The sequence below is a fragment of the Sander lucioperca genome, chromosome 8 (assembly GCF_008315115.2).
Source record: "Sander lucioperca isolate FBNREF2018 chromosome 8, SLUC_FBN_1.2, whole genome shotgun sequence".
NCBI lineage: Eukaryota > Metazoa > Chordata > Actinopteri > Perciformes > Percidae > Sander > Sander lucioperca.
Window position 1 is genome coordinate 15,880,929 of NC_050180.1, and position 20,436 is coordinate 15,901,364.

At 40.1% G+C, this 20,436-nt stretch overlaps 1 protein-coding gene across 10 annotated transcripts in view; it reads right to left on the minus strand.

The window, feature by feature from the left end:
- Positions 1-1,551: 1,551 nt before the first annotated feature.
- The window catches only part of dachd (dachshund d), a 122,422-nt gene continuing 103,537 nt past the window's right edge, over positions 1,552-20,436 (minus strand). For 7 of the 10 annotated variants that reach the window (XM_031286722.2, XM_031287098.2, XM_031286890.2 and 4 more), the window contains exons 9-13: positions 14,648-14,793; positions 10,278-10,425; positions 9,281-9,439; positions 7,701-7,769; positions 1,552-3,123 (exon numbers count right to left, since the gene is read on the minus strand). In XM_031286722.2, coding sequence (XP_031142582.1) covers positions 3,086-3,123; positions 7,701-7,769; positions 9,281-9,439; positions 10,278-10,425; positions 14,648-14,793 — 560 coding nt within the window. In that variant the 3' untranslated portion in view covers positions 1,552-3,085. The remainder of the gene's footprint in view (positions 3,124-7,700; positions 7,770-9,280; positions 9,440-10,277; positions 10,426-14,647; positions 14,794-20,436) is intronic. The other 3 variants (XM_031287227.2, XM_031287166.2, XM_031286964.2) reach the window with 1 other exon arrangement.

Genomic DNA, 20,436 nt, shown 5'->3' on the forward strand with positions numbered 1-20,436 from the left:
GAATTGAATTTATTACAGAATGTGCAGTGATATGAAACATGTAGCTGCAGGGCTACTTCTCTCAGATGCCGGTGCAGAAAAAAGGCATCAGATAGAGGAAAAAAAACAGAATATCTGAGTAATAGCTGCGAACAGCCCACGTCTCACAAGCTCATTGGAGGCGAGCGGAGTGAATCTCTCACTGCAGCAAAAAGAAGGAACGTTTGAGTCATTAAATGGATAAAGTGGACGTTATGTCCGAGCTTCTTTCACTCCAGAGTGAGCTTACGTTTCATGAGGAGCTGAGACAGTCAGCGTGAGTCTGGACTCAACGAGAAGCATGGTTTCATGATTGATTGCCCATATGTCATATTATTCTTTCAAGGTTGATTGAAACTTTAACCTCATTTTTAATAAAAAGAAGAAAAGCTTGAAATATTTCCGGCCTTGAATCTTTACAATGCAGCATTGAATTATGCAGCAATCAGTCGATTATTCATCTCTGTGGATGTGTTCCGGCCATGCTTTAAAAAGCATGCAAAATGGGAATGGGCCGAGCATGCTGTGTCAACACATTTCACTCAGAATTTGATTACTCTAGAAACTTGTCTCTCAATGTCGATTTCGTATTTTTTCTTATGCCGCACCTGTTACAGTTGTTCTGAAATGATCCCTGTGGATAACTATTGTCTCGAGAGCAAAACAAATAATGTCACTCAAGAACAGTCAGAACAGATTATAATTACAAACATACAAAAAGAAAAATGTATGAAGTGCCATAAAAACTGACAATGTCACATTTACAAAACAGAATCATTTGACAAATAACAATTTCCTAACAACTCCCTCGAAGCTTATATAAAGTGAATATTATGATGCATGACCCTACAGCACGTACAACTGCTTAAATGAGTGCTGATTATTTTATGGCGATATATTGTGAATTAGTGTCATACACTTCAAAGTAAACATGAAATAATTTATTTACAGTGAGCTCGGTCACACCCTCATTTACATAGTTTATATAGGATTAGCATGTTTTTCTTTTTAAAAAACACACTCACACATGCAGGTCAAAGGGTACACACACACACACACACACACACACACACACACACACACACACACACACACACTCCCGCATCCACACTCAGTGAAAAGGAAAGGTTACACAAGATATTCTCACCATTTGATTACTCATTGCATTTTCTTAAGCAAAGAACAATATGCTCATTTATTTTTCTACAGTATACCTGCAAACTTTTTTTTTCAGGCCATACATAATACATTGAAATGAATTACAAGACTGAGCGCTGATTGTAAAGGTCTCAAAAACGAATACGCCAAAAACACAAGGATGATTCAGAATCGCAAAACAAAAAGGAGCTGCCTTTAACACTAGTTTACATTTGTATCAGATCACCTTGAACTGTTATGTTTGGCTGTCTTCTGTATCAAGCTGTATCTGGAATGTTAAATCCGTGTGACTTCCACCTCAAAAACACTCGCCGTTTTCAAACACAAGTGCGACAGAGAAGTGTGTTCGGGCAACATAGTTAACTCACATAGTTTATCAACATGTTAACTTTATTTGAATTTGAAGTACAATGAAGAGATGATTCGAGAAGCTATATAAGTTATCAGTGACAACAGACCTAGACACTCCATTGAGAACAAAAAGAACAAACACATTGTGAACATGGGACACTCCTCTCCTGATTGTAACACATAAGGTCTAAACTGTTTTTCAGTTAAAGGACTGACATCAGCTTATGTCTAGAGAATATACACAGGTGTTACAGCACCAATATTCAAAACGCATTTAGGGAAAGTAATAGGAAATTTTAACTTATATTTTTTTTTTCTTTCTCACCAGGATATCATGAAACACTCTAAAAAAGAAAAGAGAACTGTGTTTGTGTACGGGGTTTTGAGCAATGTAATTAAATGGCATTCAGTCTCGAAAAAGTTGTGTCATGACTGTTTCTCAAACTGACACGTGATCATAATTAGTCTGGATATTTTCTTTTTAAAAAGGCATTGATAGTTGCTGATTTTGAGTGTCTCATGACAAAAAATGTACAGTAAATTCCAAGAAATATCACCTTTGTTACAAAGATTACAGTACTATCGACAGCAAAAGTCTTCATTTTGAAAGTGAAATGTTTGATAATTATGTTTTCAAAACCATCTGGGCTTGAGTGAGTCAACCCTAGTATTTGTTCAGCACAATATAGGATTTATTAAATATCATAATTCCAGGACAAACATTTACATGCCTGCATGCTTTCTCACCAAAATGGCAGCTATAGGAAAGAATGATGGCTCAGAAATAGAACAAAACAAAACTGTAGGTTTATATAAATGGTGGTATTGTTTGCCTAATAGCTCTACTGCATACACAATACCTCTTAACGTTATATACACATACCTCATCAAGCCACTCGGGTTCGATAGAGCGAGTTTTACTGTCATTATCATCAGATCTTGTATATACAACAATGGTAAAAAGGAAACGTGATTGTATTGTCATCTAATTTAGAAAACATGAAAATCAAACATCAGTCTTCTCTTTTGATGAACACATGGATAGATTCACATTTTTTTCTCCTCACAAGGTTCATCTCCACGTGTCATTTTTAGTTTCTCAAAATTCAATTTGAAATACAAAACACAACTTCAGTCGAATTTCTTTTTCAAAGCTTTCTCGCTGGCTGAGATACAGTATAAAAATCTTCAGTGCTGTGAATTTACGAGTTATTACCAACAGTGTACCATGGGTACATTTTTTACTGTGCTCAATATATATGTTTATCCTTCACGTCGGCCAACCCGCTACGTCAAAAGCTGCTCTGTCAAACTATTTCATGTCGGCCTCTGTGAGAAAAAGACTTCTTATTCTACATTCAGACACAACCTCCTCCAGCATTTGGGTGAACACAGCATTTTCCATTGAACTCCTACAAGCAGCTTGACTTCTTTCCTCTTACTAAATCAGCCTGGATAAGGGCTCTTGAGAATCTTCATGGGGTTTCTTTTCTTTCGTTTTTTCTTCTTCTTCTTTTTTTTCTGAAATTTTTATTTCCTCCAGCTCCTCACAGCCTTATCAGTACATCACGGTGGTTTTCAGGAACAGTCTTCCATCTGCAACAGAGGACACACAGGAGCCAAGGATTAGCCAACAGCTAACATCCTGCTGACGCACATGCACTATTCAGGATGTGATAGTTGATGAAACGTAACTTCACAATATTGCCCCCTAGACTTTCACTTTCACCAGTGCTACTATGGATTTACAAACCGATTTGAGGATAAGATTAAGTTAGCGACCATGACGAATATGATTAAACATCATATACAGTCATTTACTTTACTTGCAATAGATATAAGACAGTATAATGTGTCATGGTGTCAGGTAGAAGGAAAATAAGGACTAACCAAAATAGTTGTACCTTTGTATTTAAGATCATATACAGTACAGCACATCAGTGGAAATATAATTACACTGTTACATGAATATTTTATTAACGAGAAAGGGCCCACTGTAAAAGCAGCTATGATAACCGCACTCCAGGCTCCAGAATTGTATGCCACATGTGTTTCAGACATCTCTACTGACATGCTTGTTTGAACATAATACTGCACTCATGATGTAAAGCGCTCTCTAAGTGACATTTCCTGCATGGAAATAGTGTTTATTGAAAACGGCAGACATTCCTCCGCTGCGTTATCTCCAGACACCTCCAACCTAACGAGCTTTGTCCATTTCCCAGCAAACACTCTTGTCTGAGTGTTCGCCTGAGCGAGCAGTGCTGCTCCGACGCTGAGCTGGTAAAAGCATCTGTTAGGCACAGCTTAGGAGCATGTTTGACGTTTATTACCTTCACATTTCCTCTGCCGGAGAATGCTACAGTAATGCCTTTAAGAAAGCACACCTCTCTATGGCAGCACGCCTAAATAATTCAATGGTTAAGAAAAACGCACACAAAGACATTTAGCAGCGCAAGTTGTTGGACATGACACGAGCCGCGCCGGACATCGCTCGACTCCCTTTCTACAGAGACATGGAGAATACACCTAGTTACGATGTCTGACAGTGCATTTACTTTAGCTGGTAGTCACACTTAAATTAGTAGGTTATTTTCTACAATAATTCTATTACCACAAAGAATTGTGCTTAATTTAAAATCTGTATTACATTATCAATATTTTATCAAATAGTCCGGTTCTCCCTATTAACCTTTTTAATGTATTGTCATGCATGGAGAGTGGAGACAACAAAGGCTTGTTTTATGTGTGTGTGTGTGTTGTGTGTGTGTGTGGGGTGTACAAACACACAGGCTAATTACTCGGCACTGCTGTAGGTCTCAAAGGCATTGCACTATTGCAGCCTCTATTCAAGCAACAACCACTGAGTTCTGTGTAAAAGTCATTACAGCATGAATGCAGCGCTACGAAGAACAGACAGCCAAGGAGGGGGCCAGAGAGCGCTAAGAGTGTGGGCCAGGATACACAAGTTGATACACACGCACGCACGCACGCACGCGCACACACACACACACACACACACACACACACACGCCTTTCATAACAAGAGCAGATGAAACATCACACACTCAGCTCACAGTCTGTCTACCTGCCGGCCCAGCTTCACAGTTGGAGCAGTTTGCAGGGGTGCTAATGAAAATGAGGACGATTCTGTTATTTGACGGATGACGACATTTAATACCTTGTCGAGAGGAGGTTATTTTACTTTTAATAGATCAAATTATCATGAAAGGCAGGGAATGGGCGAGGAGGTCTGATAAGCACATCTCACTGATTCAAATCCATTTCCGAGTCAGGACGCAATATTACTGCAAATGTTGAAACATCTGCTTCACATACATGACTAGAAAAATTGGTGACGTCTTGACACATTGTTTTATGAAAGAGCGTCTCATTAAAATATGTTAAAACTTTAGTATTTTTATATTCAAATCAAGATGAAAAGTTCATTAAAGAGAATAAATATTTCATTAGATGCTAAATAAAACAAAGGGAATTTTTGGCTTCTCTCAGCATAAAATTCCTTTGAAAGATTAATTAATACATGTAAATTATGCAAATTATGCCCATGCAAATATTTTATGAAGACAATTAAGGGATCCATTAATTACAGTCTTTTTTGCTTCAGTGACATTCATTCATTTAATTTTAATTTCACTTTAACTGTTTTGATGTTTAATCTTGCAACAAAGAACTTTATCTCTGTGCACAGGGTCGTGTAAACTTGCCGAACACATCGAGTGGGAAGCGGCAGGGAACCAGAGAAGATACTGGGGGAAGATATTCACATGTGCACCGTTGCCAGGCAGTACTGGCGAGGTACAGTCCCAGTAGCTTGTCTGCCTGTGAAAAGAGCCACGTTCCCTCTTGGACTCGATTCAAAACACTGTAAAAGCAATTAATAAACACAGACTGTGTTAATATCGCAGAATTAGAGAAGTGTGACAAAAGACAAATAGAAATAATTAGTTCTCTAAAATTATGCCCTCATTATTATTTTTTTCCCTCTCTCTCTCTCTCTCTCTCTCTCTCTCTCTATCTCGCTCCATTCGCCTCCCTGAGTTTGGAGTTGAGAATATACCCACACATTTCTCTCGACTTTCATGCGAGTGATAGGCTTGTTTTTCCCCTTCTGCTTGTGTAATTTATCAACATCATTTTTTGCCATTTGAGGTTAATTATACAGCGAGGCTTGCAGAGTAGAGCAGAGGAGACATGGGTGGCAGACAAATGCTTCTCTAATTGAACAAAAACACAAACTGCAGCCTGTTATTCAGTTCCCTCCTTCATCCCACTTTTCAAGGCATTGAGCAGAGGGATTGAGAGACCCCAAAAAACGATATGGCCGCATTGTACTGTTCCTAACAGCGATTAGATAAAAAAAACAAAAAAACATCATTTAAAAACAAAAAACTAATTCCATTTCATTAGAACCTACAGTGGCTTGTATAGGTTTACACCCTCCTGCTAAAGTTGACTAAACTGAGGAATAAAAAAAAACATCTTTTGGAACACATACCCTTCACCATACCTAGAGATTGGCATGGTTTTATTTCAGTTAGCCTAATAGCTGGTTTGATTTGCATTGAGAGATGATCTTATGGAAAGTACCCCATGCCAATCTCTAGGTATGGTGAAGGGTATGTGATGATGTGGGGCTATTTTAATTCCAAAGGCCAAGGGAACTTTATCAGGATGCATAGTATCCTGGATCCATGAAATAACTGGCCTTTAAAAATAAAAATCTGCCTGCCTCTATGGGAATTTAACATAGGGGTGTACTTACTTATGCCCCCTGTATTTTAAGGAAGAACATTTATTTATTTACGATACATTATTCATTCACAAAGAAAACTGGTCTCCTTAAAGGTTGGATTTTTCCTATTTTTTTTTTTAATTAAGGCATTAAGATCAATTTCCAAAAGATGTTTTTTTTATTCCTCTTTTTAGTCAACTTTAGCATGGGTGTGTAAACTTATGCAAGACACTGTACATTTAAGCAGAGACCATGAGTGCTGTCACTACAAGTGTAGAAGCTTTAACACATTTCATTTTATACAATTATACTAGAAAAGGGCTAGCTCTTCATATTAAGTGTAAAGAAATGAAAGTGGCTAAATATACTAATTTGGTATGAAATAAGGGGCTATAATTACACTGTATCTGGAAGTTATCTTTGTATTTTAAATGATGACATATGGATTTCCTTTTTTGGGACATCAAACTGTTTCAGATCCCTGCAGTGACTGAATGACATTTAATTAAGGAGGAGTCATCATTTCTCTTAGAACAATTTTCTTTCTTTTTGCCCTTTTACAAAATATCAGTTCAAGTAGACTAATCAAACATTAAAGAGTTAAAGGGACCCAACTTATTCTTGCATACAAAGATGAATATTTTCCACTTTTCACAGCAAATTACATGGAGCATTTTCCCGGATAAATTGGGACCTCTCCCACTGATAAGGGCAGTTCTGAGCAGACGCAGCTGAGGCGTATTAAAGGAAGACGTTCCGAGTAATAATGAGCATATTCAACCTCGGCAAGGTGTCTTGTATCTGGGTAAACACAGATAGCAGACAGTCTACAGAGGTTATCACTAGAGCGCCCTTCCCCAAACACATACTGCACCCCCAAGGCTAACAAACAAACAAACCATTAAAAATGTACAAGGCTTATTCATAAAATGGATTGATTTGCCCCGTTTATTACTATCAAAGGGGGGATTCCACTGCTTTTTGTGGTTTTATGACTCATTAATGCTTCCTGAACTGTAAACAAACCACTTCTTTCGCTCTTTCTCTGCTACATTCTAGCTTAGTTCTTTCACTATTTTATCTACTGTATTGTACAGTGTTGTACAACAAAGATCTGTTTCTGAAAAGCATCCCGGCCACTAAAAGTCAAGTAAAAGAACAATATTATTTCTACAGAAAACCAATGATCTTGACCTAGTGCTGTGGCCCAGATGGTGAGCTGTATGCCTGAACAGCAGGCACAGAAACACTAATGTTCATAAACTGAAGCAGAGTGTGCGTTAGAGTGTGTGTGTGTGTGTTTGAGGGAGAGCGAGAGAGGAAGCGAGGGGGGGGGAGAGAGAGAGAGAGAGAGAGAGAGAGAGAGAGAGCCAGCGGAAAAAGAGAGAGATTTATTGTCTCATCTGAGCCCCTGTACCTTGTATTGTCCTTTCAGCATCTGTTCTTCCACTGCTGCGGTCACTCTCCATCTCAGGGGTCAGAGATTCTGAGAGAAGAGAGGAATCACCGCCGTTAAACATCCCTGACATCCACCTATCACAATGCCAGTTTCACAACATCGTTCATTCAAAACAAGAGGCTAAAGCCTTCAAGCTATCTCTCCGCTGCATGACGCTGAATACATGCGTTGGATGAATTCTGCGTATCTGTGTGATTATGATAAGTGGTAAAATAAGATACTTAAAACCTTGATTTAACACTTTTGAATCATTATGCATGAAAAGTATGACCCTACATTCAATGTGTTGGTAGTAAAGTGTACTATACCAAAATGTCAAAGGTAACATTGTACTTGCACTAAATAGTAATTGTCATATTTAGATTTTGTAATTGGGTCTTATAACCCCGTACTGTATACTGCTGGTGGCCACCAATGAAGTGATTTTATATATATAAAAAAGTAAATCGGGCGCCTGCTTAGCTCGCCTGGTAGAGCGGGCGCCCATATATAGAGGTTTACTCCTTGACGCAGCGGCCGCGGGTTCGACTCTGACCTGCGGCCCTTTGCTGCATGTCATTCCCTCCTCTCTCTCCCCTTTCATGACTAAGCTGTCCTATACAAATAAAGGCCTAAAATGCCCCAAAAAAATCAAAAAGAAAAAAAAAAAGTAAATCAGCTTTTGTATGCAAAACCTAAACTCTGCAAACCGACTAGTCACTCCTGTCAGATAAAAGTATTGAAGAATAACTGTATTTAAGTTTAGCATTGAATATATGCAGTTAGTTTATTTACACCTCTACCAATAATTAAAATGTCCTGTAAATGTGCATCACATGATTTAGCACTGATCCATCTGCAACTGTTTTAATAATCAATTAATTATTCCAATCATTTTTCAAGCAAACACTCCAATCACTCTCTCTCTCTCTCTCTCTCTCTCTCTCTCTCTCTCTCTCTCTCTCTCTCTCTCTCTCTCTCTCTTTATTTCATTGTTAATGGAATATTTTGTTGTTTGGACAAATGTGATGACGTAACCTTCTGCTTTGGGGAACTGTAATGAGCTAAAACAAACTAAACGAATAATCAAGAACATAATTGACAGATATACAGTGTATATACTGTATATATATATATATATATATATATATTGTTGATATATAATGGAAACAATCATTAGCTGCAGTCCAAGTGCACTGGGTGTAAAACTTCATACGATGTAATGAGAACGGAAAGCAAACGTAGATTTTACCAAATGAAAAGTTGCACTATAGATAAGATACAGCATTAACATTTTGAACGAAACAGCATTAATCTATTTATCGCTGCTATAATAAGATACGTGAGTTATTTTATCAGTACTGTTATAAAATAATGATGCTTTTACTAAAAAATAAAGCCATCGGTGACTTAACAATATTTGCTTCAGGTAACATTTAAACTCCTGAAAAATCACATTTTGAATCAAAACATTTTGGTCACCTGCTTTGTCCCACTAGGAACCACACTAAATATGTCTGAAAGTGTTGGAAGTGAAAAGTACAGTAATAGTGTCTCACTGTGGAGCATCTGACCGTTGAGTGAACGCATGCTGTCAGAGGGCGAGGGCTGCTTCAGGGTCTGCTCAGCCTGCTCTCTCCTCTTGGATTCGTACTCCAGAGCTTCTTGGAGTTTCCTCTTGGCCTTCTTCTCCTTCTTCAGACGCTTCTGAATGATTGCTTGGATAGGGAAAGACCGCAGTGACAATAAATGAGCTATGGGGAAAATTAGCGGAGCCTTACTTTAAACTGAAATCTGATTATTGTAGCTATTGCATTCTAGCAGGGAAAGATAATAACCTCGTTTTTAAAATCTAGCACACTATAATAGAAAAGGGGAAATCAATTAAACCTAAATATTTTATAATATATGAAGATCTTCCTTAATAAAAGACAATACTGACTGTGACTTAACAAACTGCTAGAGGGAATTAAAGCAAATTGAAAAATGTATTGGGATATTTTTCATGAATTTCTCTCATTAAACATAAACGATACAGTTAGCATATGAAGCTGATGCATTTAACATGAGACTGAGAGTGAATTTCTCTAAGTTAATGTGTATTACCAATTATGTCAACTGACTAAGAGCAGGAAAACCGGTGCTAAGCAGATCCCTGTGTGTGTGCGTGTGTGTGTGTGTGTGTGTGTGTGTGTGTGTGTGTGTGTGTGTGTGTGTGTGTGTGTGCGTGTATGTGTGTGTGTGTGCGTGTGTGTGTGTGTGTGTGTGTGTGTGTGTGTGTGTGTGTAAGCAAAGAAACGCAGCCGTGCATGTCAGTGTTGCAATAAGAAACATTAAACATACACGCAGAACTGTGTGTGTACATTCAGGAGCTATCACGTCGACATGAGTACACAGGCCTGGGAAGTCTGAACTGCTGCAAAAATACACGTTTACGCCTGCCTGCCCGCCCGCCCGCCCTCACACACACACATACACACACACACACACACACACACACACACACACACACGGCTGACAGGGAGGATTCAGTGCCAGGTAGTCGTCAGGCAGTACCTCTGTTCTTCTGCTCCATGGCGAGCTGCTTCTCCAGAGTCTCCCTGAGCTCCCTCTCTCTGAACAGCTCCATCTTCAGCTCCGTCTTCTCCAGCTGCACCTGCTTCTCCTGAGCCCGTGCGTTGTCAATAGCCACTTTCAGCAGGCCCTGCACACACACACACACACACACACAAATATATACAGTATATATATATATATGTACCCACAGAGATATAGAGAAAAAAGGCAGTGTGGGTAGCAGGGAAAAAGAGAGTGATGTGGGCTATTTAAGAGCTTCTAGATGAAGTGACAGCAAACCACACTGAAAGTGTGTCACAGCAGTCCTTTGTACTGCCCACAGTAGTGAAGCAGAACACAGGGCCAAAAGCTGACTGCTGCTACATGTTTCCTTTTCAGGCGTAACACCACCTTTGCTGGTCGTTTTATCTGTGAAGATGTCATTGTCGTTTAGCTGCTCCACAGCTCCTACAAGATCTATAAACATGAACATAGATCTACCAGCGTTTTTGTAATAATCGTTTATTTGTTTTAAATAATGACAGCTGACGTGGGAGTGCTGGGAATGTCTGACCCCTTTTGGTCAAAGCTGTGAAATACAAGTTTAGATAGATATTACACTTTAGAGCTGTTCTGAACCAAACCAGAGAGAAGATCGCTTGAGTAAGAAGGGTTGCAGGAGAAAATGTAAGAAGAAAGAAGGAAAAAATGTTCAGCCCTGCCACACTAAAGGTTATGATGGAGCTCACCTCTTGGTCAAAGCTCCAGTCTACTAAGTAGAGGGTAAAAGGTTTATGGGCAAGGTCAGCATCTTTACTCTACAGACTGTCTATAACTGCATTGGAATTGATATCCAGAATTAGTCTCTGTAGCGCATTTTCAAGCTCCTCACACAGCACGGCAGGAATGAATAATATGAATGACAAGTATCTCATCATGTATCAATTACATTACTGCCATTCCAAATATACTCCTGACAGTCCTGAATTGAAACATACAGCGCTCTCGTGTGAAAGCTGTACAGTATAGCCGCCATTTTCATCACAATTATTCCCCGTCCGCGCGCAATTATATCGAATGTACTGGGCTATATCTTACTAATTGTTGATTCTTCTGACCCCAATTTATTCTAAGTTTCTTTATCTTAATTTTCTGCTTGGTGTAATTTTGTTGATTCATATATAAATATTCAACGTGCAGATCATTATCAAAGATGACTTACTGGAGTGTTGGGAGCTCACGACGGGTTTACTTGTGGTTTTCTAATTACCATGCAGAGCAAAAGGAGAAGCAGGACTCTGATGCCAACGGTACAAGTGCAATGAAAGGGCAGCAGTGTACACACATCATTACACTCAGACAGAAGGCAAATACATTTATCTTTCTGACTGGGGGTGTTTGAGCTGAAGCCTAAATGGCACTCTGAGTCGATGGGTATTGTTAAGGTATGCAGATTTACAGTTGAGTGTATCTGTAGTCCTGATGTCCATGTAAAGTATACAGGAAGGAGGATGTGGATGATGTCTACCTTTTTGACTAAAAATGAGCTCTTGTAGAAAGTCTCCATCATGACAATGACTTTTATCAACATAATTCAGCATGGAAAGCCTTAAATTGTAGAAGAACCGTGGCTGTAAAATCACCTGCTTGGTTTTTTTCTTTGGGCACGAATGGGAGTATTTTTTACTGATTTAGTCGTTGAGCCTTGACGGCAAAATTGATTGTCAGTCGATTTCAAAATGAACCATATGAGCGTTTTTGCCTCTGCCACACCTATGGTGATGGTGTGGTTAGTTGTTTGACAAAAGAAAAGAAATCTTGAATCCACATTGTCTTGCTAGCTTTTTTCCGGGGGTTTTCAAATGGATCTCACAGTCTTTTTCAGCAGATGGAGTTTGCTCAATTGTTAAGGACATCAGCTGTTGAAGGCTTCGGAAAAAAACTAGTTAGTGGACCTTGAACTATGATATATATCCAAGATCAAGATTAGGCATGTTTGGAAAAAATTGCGGTAAAGTTATGTTAAAGGAAAGTTTGGCATTAGGCCTCCTGCACACTGCCTGCGTGGTGTGAGCGTGGTGTTTCTGTTGCGTGTCAGTTGCGTGGAGGCTGCGTGGCGTTTTCCATGTCTTTGCACACCAGAAACGTGTCTGACGCGGCGCTGCTGCTGCTAGCCTTGTCTGTACACATGTATGTTTCCCATAAACATAAACATAAATATATACAGATTTGATTACAGCAAAGACAACGTCGGCAATATTGATGGTAAAATAGGCTACAGAATATTTTGTTCTGTATTGACAGGTGCAATATTTAAAAATCGATAATTATTTATTATTATTTTTTTAAATTACATTTATATCTGTATTTATGTCAAAACCTAGAGACTTTCAAACATCAAAATGTCATTTATTAAATGTATTTGTGTCAAAATGACATATAAACATCTTTTCGTATTTTATTTTGCCTGAAAACGGTTCCGTGAAAAATAGGCGTCGGTCCTATTTCTAGCATGCACGTGTTTTCGGCGTGGCTCGAGCCGCGCCTGAGACGTGCGTGTCACGCAGGCAGTGTGCAAGCTCTAACCTGTTAACATGGGAGCCGAAATAAAAACGGACACGCCACGCAGCTGACATGCTCAAGCCATGCAGGCAGTGTGCAGGAGGACTTATGGTAAAAGAAAACCAATTTTTGCCTGTTAGGTAGGTAGGAGATGGGAGAAGTCGAATACTCTGTATGCCCAATCATGCCACCTGACCTCAGCACTCTAACCTAACGTTACGCCTTAAGAAAGTCACACTATTTCCTGCTGATTGTAAACATGTTTTAAGCTGTTTGAACAATAATCCAAAGCTGTCATTTTTCTGGAGAAGGTAGTCTTGATCTACGTATTAGTATAGAATTGAATGGTGTTCCACTTTGGCGCCCCCAAATGGTAGTTAAAACAAAGACACTGTGGCAGACACACAGCATTGGAATTGTCTCCTTGTTCTATAACAAACACATCAGAATCATTTCAAAAATGCCCAAACCTCATGAACATTTTACACATACCAGCCGAAACAAAAATTGTGAATTTGTCTAGGCTTCCTTGAGGCCGACAGGATGGAGGCTTGGCTAAATGAGGTTAAAGGTACAGTGCAGAGATCCTTTACTGTATTAACCATCAGAAGATGCTGTACGTACTGCTCCTAACGGTGTGTTTTTAAGCAAAATGTGTTAACTAGGGCTGTCAGCATTAACGCGTTAATCGAGATGCGATTAAGGGCGGTGCATAACGCGTTCATTTTTTTTAATCGTATTAATCGCATGCCGGCATTTATTAATTTATTTTACACTTCATTTGGCTTTGCGTCGTGCCTAATAGGCTACTATTTTGACCCTTTGCCACACCGTTACTTATCATCAAGCTGCGATACTTCCTCCTGCTGCAGGCTGCAGGCATGATGGAGAAAGACAGCAGCAACACAGTTCTGAATGGTGCTTTTTATTTTCCAAAACTCCCGGACGGCTCAGTAGACAAGTAGTACAGCTGTGTAAAGCCGAATTAAAATATCACGGAAGCACGTCAAGCTTGAGCTGTGACTCAGGTTGATGCTACCCACTAGCATGCTACCCACTCAGGCAAAGCAGTATTTTGAAGAGTACTACGAGTGCTACTTGCCGACCTGTGGATGAAACCAAATCCCAAAAAATGACTACAGCTCTTGAGAAACGGGTGGCAACTAACTGCAGACCTGTCAGCTTCGTACAAGTCTCGGGTCTTAAAGACGTACTATGGTTGGCATGTTCTAACCCGTCTCATTGCCGTCGAGGGGGACCGTAGTTTTCATACACAGCCTGTATAACAGGAAAGCAGCCCAACTGGAACTGCTGCAAAGTGCTGCAAACGCTGTCTCATTAACCGGTGATCACTGGACGTCAGTGAGTAATCAAAATTATTTAGGAGTTACTAAACACTATATTGACTCTGGTAAGGATAGGGATTTTTAGTTTTTTAGTTAGGTACTTGGAGGAATTGTGCAATAATGACAGATTTACACATTTTTCTTTTGTTTACAGTAAATAAATAATATGTTTGTTGTATAACAAATACAAATCTTAAAGTAAGGTTCATAAAGTAACTTTCTTTGCATTCATTTGATTCCCAATCAAGATACACTGGTAAGAATTGCTTTCGATTGTTAATATGTACTTAAAAACTGTTCTGAAATGCAAAATAATAGAATTTTAATCATGTGATAAAATATGTGATTAATCGCGATTAACTATAAAAATTCAGCGATTAATCGCGATTAAAAAAAAAAATCGTTTGACAGCCCTAGTGTTAACTCTTACTATGGGGGCAAAACCCTGTCAGTGGACAATACCTGTATGTTGGTGAGGAGAGTTTCTATTGACGACAAGCCATCTGGGAAGAGAAATGGTGAGGGGAAGCCAGGAGGCAGGGCCTGTCCAGCAAATGACAACCTCTCGTAGCTATCTCTTGCTGTCGGGGTGCACATGGAGTTGTCCTCTGAAAAAAAAATTAATAACATTGAAAATGGATTCATCATAGAATACCGTTTGTGAAACCTGAAAACAAACTAAGTGGTAGAATACGTGAGTAGATTTTGGAGATGCTGACACATATTGACCCTGCCTTCAACTGACCAGTAGCAATGACTGGGTCAGCCAATGCCAGCTCTCTCATCCTCTCAGAAATACAGTGGACTGACTGGTCGCTTGGAGATTCCTTTGTAGTGCTTCTTATCAAGTCCTGAGTTTGGGGTTAAACAATATCAATCAGGACATAAATCCAGCTTCCCCCATTTAAGAGATGTCATGTGGCCTCCGAAATCAGAAGCAGGCCCACAGTTCGACCCCAGAGGCTCAGGCTTCCTTTGTGTATGCACGCACGGGTGCCTGTCAAACCTAAGATGACATCATCCTCCATTCATCACTGGCAGAGGGGTAGGGCCCTGCCATCTGCTGTCCAGCCCATCCACCAGGCCTCAGAGGAGGAAAGAGGAGCAGAAGAGGGAGGGAGAGAAAGCAGGAGGCAAACCGGCAGACACAGATACAGGCTGGTCAAACTAAAACAGTATGTCAGTCATTGCCGTTTGTTGCCCCATCAGATCTGACATGTTTTGTCCAGTGAGCTTTTATCATGCCAACAATTTGTTAGTGCTACCATCTTGCAGAGAGCCAGTTTATTAAACACATACAGTCTAAAAGGTCTCCACAGGAAGTCTGCACCATCAGCTGTTTAACTGATAATGTAATGGAAAGGGGGAAAAAGTTGTATTTGTAATGTGGAACCCTGGCTGTGTTGTGCACAGCACCTTTCTGCTCTCATCCAGTATTCATATCTGTTTATGTGGCAGGCTGAATCTTGTACAAACAGCGAGTAGAGCTGAACAGCCCTGCCTCTCCCTCCCATCAATATTCACCGACGCTAGCCAAGTGCTGGGAACAGCTGGTCTTACATTAATTAGTTTAAAGTATTTATTTCACCCATCCTCTGAGCAGATTGAGCAAAAACATTGGAGATTATTTCAAGCATCTGCAAATGCCCTGGAAACATCGCTGCGCCAAAAGTCGAGTGTTAGGATTCACAGTTTAGGTTTGTAATTTGAAGAAAGATTTTTTTTTTTTTCTGAGAGGGGAAGATGGTGAAATATGCACCGCTGGTCCGTGGAGAGAGTAAACAACCTTTCTCCTTTTTCAGATGGAGTTCACTCTTGTTGATTAATTAGAATGGATGGTTGCCTAATGGATTAAAATTTGTTTATAATTTGACTTCATAAAAATAATGAATTGCCTACTTTTAAGAAGCCACTCCTGTGGTAATTTGTTTTGTTTGGTGCAGACCTGTCTGCATTTTGAGGTAGGCGTCTGGGAGGAAATATAAAATGTACTCTCCTTATACAGTGGCGCAACATGAAAGTCCCATTTTATCTCAATAAAATAGCTAATCAAAGATCAAAAGCATTACAGTTAGCTCCAGCTCAGGTTGATATAGATCTATTGCATGCATTATATGCATGCATCACCCACCTCCAATAAAATCCCCATAACAACTAGAGACGTTAGTAGACCTCGGGGAAAGGTCTGCTGTTGTAGCTTTGTAATTGATTTGTACTGTAGGCACTTTGTCCCTTATTTAGTGTTGGCATTAATCATAAATCATTGCTTTAACAAACTCCGGCTTCCCACTCAGCAGGCCTCCCCTCCAACACAATGTTGGATCACACAGAATATTTGATGGCTTTGTTGCAGGGGAAACAACCTGTCATGCTCTGGGAAAAGCAAACAGCGTGTTTTGTTCGACAGACTCCAACTACAGTGCAGCACCCCTTGTCAGATAACATTTCCACCAGGAGCTATGCATAAATACAGGCATTTTAAAAGAGAGGAAACTGTTAGCTAATAAGTGACTAATTTAATCAATATAATCAAAACTGGCTTAATGAAACAAATTTAAATTCGATCTAGATCTGTGGTTTCTGTGCTTCTAATGTTGTTGCCCCCCCATCCCCCCCCCCGCCCCCTCCCTAATTTTCTCTCTGTGCCTGGCTGCAAATGCTGGCATGTGTTTGCGTGTTTATTTCTCACCATTGCTCCAGAATCATTGACTTCAACTTAATTACAGCGACAGGCGTTGGAGTGATGGGGGCCGGTGGAATGGAGTACTCTGTTTCCAGGTGATATTTCTCCACTAGCAAGGCTGCCAACAGCAGCTGTGACAGCCTCTTGTGCTTACCGTACGGTAAAGGTACAGTTAAGTCCCCCCGACTATGAAATACTGTGTGGAAAAACACTCGCAGGTCACCCCTGTCACAAATAACATTTCATGCACAACTGTTTCGGCGGATAATAGGTGCCACAAATAAAAATGGGACGCTGTAAATACAATGCATTCTGAATGAAATGCCATAATTTAAACAACGCCCCCCTCCTCTCTCCATCCTCCTCCTCCACCCTGCTCTCAATAGCTGCAGAGGGAGTCCTTGACAGTGTGCTAGCAATGATGAATCACCTATCCAGTTAATTTTCTCACTCCTCATGTGTTGTGCTGCTAAAACAGGGGCCCAGGAATTGACTTGACAAACTATGAATGTAAAAAATATCACTTGGAGGGATCTGGGCTTATCTCCAATTTACATGTTATTAGATTTGTGTTGCAAGCGGCACTTGGACCTAGTAAAGCTGAGGCAAAAAAGATGGGGCACATGATAACCAGAGATAAAACATGTCTAAAACCCACTTGAAAGCCTTTGAAATATTTGATGGAAAGTCACAGGGAGCGGAGAGAAGCAGAGGAAACTGGCCTGATTTAAAATGTGACAGACACACATTGCAATCTGTGGTAAATCTAGAAGAAACCTTGGGAAATTTAGCTGCAATCTCTGGATAAATAGCTGTAATTGACCTTGGGAGTTGAAAATGTGCCATATGTTTCTGGTTCCTGTGTTTGAAACTGGGTCCCTCAGGACATTTCAGCTGAGTCCTCACACGAAGGCAGTGTGAGCGAGAGGAGAGGAAGATACAGAAAGACACACAAAGAGAGAGAAAGAGGAAAAGAAGGATGCCAGGAACAAGAGATAGATGGTTGAAGACAGAAGATGGATGGATGGATGGATGGATGGATGGATGGATGGATGGATGGATGGATGGATAGGTGAGGCAGAGTCTGAGGAAGAGGAGGCTGAAATAGAATGGGTGTGCTGAGAATGAAAGACTGACAGAGAGGAAGAGAGATAGGAGAGAGAGGGGGGAAAGCGAGAGGGAGAGCAGAGGTACATTTGGCTGGCCAGTCAGTGTGATATATTGACAGGTGAAGCCTTTGTCCTTGCAAACCTGTGTTCCTCCCAGCAGGAGAACTGAATGCTAAACCTGGAGGTTGTCAGCACAGGCAACACAAAGCAAGGCACTGCTTTTCACTGCACAATTACATTTGATTTTACCTGCCAGGGCTGCGGAGAAACCAGCCTCCTTCAAATGGAGTAGTTATGACCTCTTGGACAGCCATTAGCAGCTAACACAGCATTATTCCACCTGCACTTAAAGTGCTGGATTTGGAAAAATCTTGTCAAGGGAAATATCTGTCTTGTCTGGTACAAATGCAGTGGTGCAGAGCTGGCCAAAAAAGGTAGCTGCATGCAATTTGAGCACTTTAAAAAAACATGAGCCTAGCTTATCTTGCAAATGATGTCTGCACTCTGAAGGGTCTTTTAGACTAAATAAATTCAGCTTTAACTGTATGATATTTTTTATTTCTATTGATATAACAGGAGCTCTTATAGTATGTCATGGGCTTATTTTAATCAATGCAGATACTATTGTATGTATCTACATTTTAAACTGTAACCTCTGCACACTTAAAAGCAGGTTTCCAAGTGTTAACAAAGGTTGAAATGTATTCATTCTCAACATCTGGACAGAAAACATTGGATACACTATAATCCAACTAGTGGAGGGTTAGACTGACTTACAGGCACACTTCTCTTAAGTAAGAACCTGCAGGACATACTGTGAGAATGTGTGTGTGATGAATCCATACAACACAAATTCCTTTAGAATGACTATGACTATGCCTTGCATATGTTGTGCATATGTGTGTGTAACGTCCTGTATACACTGTGAAGAAAGAGAAAACACGCACGCAGTTGTATGCAAACAAAAAACCTCAAACACACACTCATTACACACATGCACAGAGCACACACTAATGTGCCCTCATCACATTTAAGCTAATTTCCTTTTCATCACAGAGAGAGGAAAATGAGTGTTTGCCCCATCCCTGCTGGGGGACAAAGTCAAGAGCCCCGGTCGGTTTGGGCTAGATTAACAGGTAACATTTGGCTCCCACTCTCTTATCACAGCATGAAAATCAAACTGCGTGTTTTCCTCTATCGCTCTCTCTTTCTCCCCTCCCTAATGTTCCCTTCACTTAGAGATGAAATCGCTTGCTGCACAAACCCATTTGGAGAGAGGAGAGAAGGTGAGCGGGATAATCAGGCTGGCCACTGGGCCGTGTTTCCTAAATGCTCTCCAAAACATTACTGTGCACAGGCATAAAATTAGCGCCGGGACCTTAAAATGTTGACATTTAGCATGACTTTTTGGAGAGTGACACCCTCATATTTTCTTGTAGGATATCATTAAATTTCAACTGCCCTATGGCTGTGCCTTTCCATTAATAACCAATTCAGTGTGTCACTTTTCCCTCTCTCTCACTCTCTCTCTTGCCACCTTTTTAAAGTAATGAGTCCATTGCTTTGCCTTAATAAATTGAATCGTATTCTCAAGGCCACATGAAGATAGAGCCACAGATGGACAGGCTGCATGGAGGAAATAACCATAAATCCTTTACTGTCAGAGAGGCGGTCGGAGGTGACAAAAGAAGACAATCGCGATGCTCAATTGGGATCACACACAAGATTACAAAAGACACAGTTAAAGGTTGATTCTCTCTTTTCAAAAAGATTTTTTTCCTGGCGGGGATAGAGAATATATTTTTTATTGCTTTCATTACTGAGAAAACACCCGCTAAATGATTAAATTTAAGAATCTAATCATGCATGGAGATTAGAATACTGACGTGATTGTCCATAATATTGTCCATTGTACATTATGTAAAACATTATCACAGCAGAGAAAATTATGAACTACAAATTGTGCTTTTGGAGCATAGATTACAATATGATGGTGAAAACAATTAAAATCGATTTCGTCATTTGTTTAACTGTTAGCTGAAAAAAGAGGGAGAGAAAAAACAGCAAGAGAGAAGGAGAGAGAAATGACAACAGAGAGAGCAAGAGGCAAGGGAGCAGAATCTGTGTTGACTTCCATTCAGGAGGAAGATATCTTGTCTTTTTATGCGGCCCATGTCATATTTATTGCATAAAGGTCAGAGTGTTCATTTGTTCAAAGTCAGCGTTTTCCCTCTCTCCTCTCCTCCATGTAATAAATGCAGGGGCTATGTCATTATCGGACCTCTGAGGATTACAGGCTTGGCTGACTGTGATGACTGCATAAAAGCATACAGGACTTTTGTTTCTGCCAGCGCACACCTTCAAATGAGCTCTTAAACCGAAACAGCAGTGGAGACAAAATGCCATTTTGTAGAGAGACGATCACAGTTAGATTGGTCGAAACGGAACGGGGCAAGGTG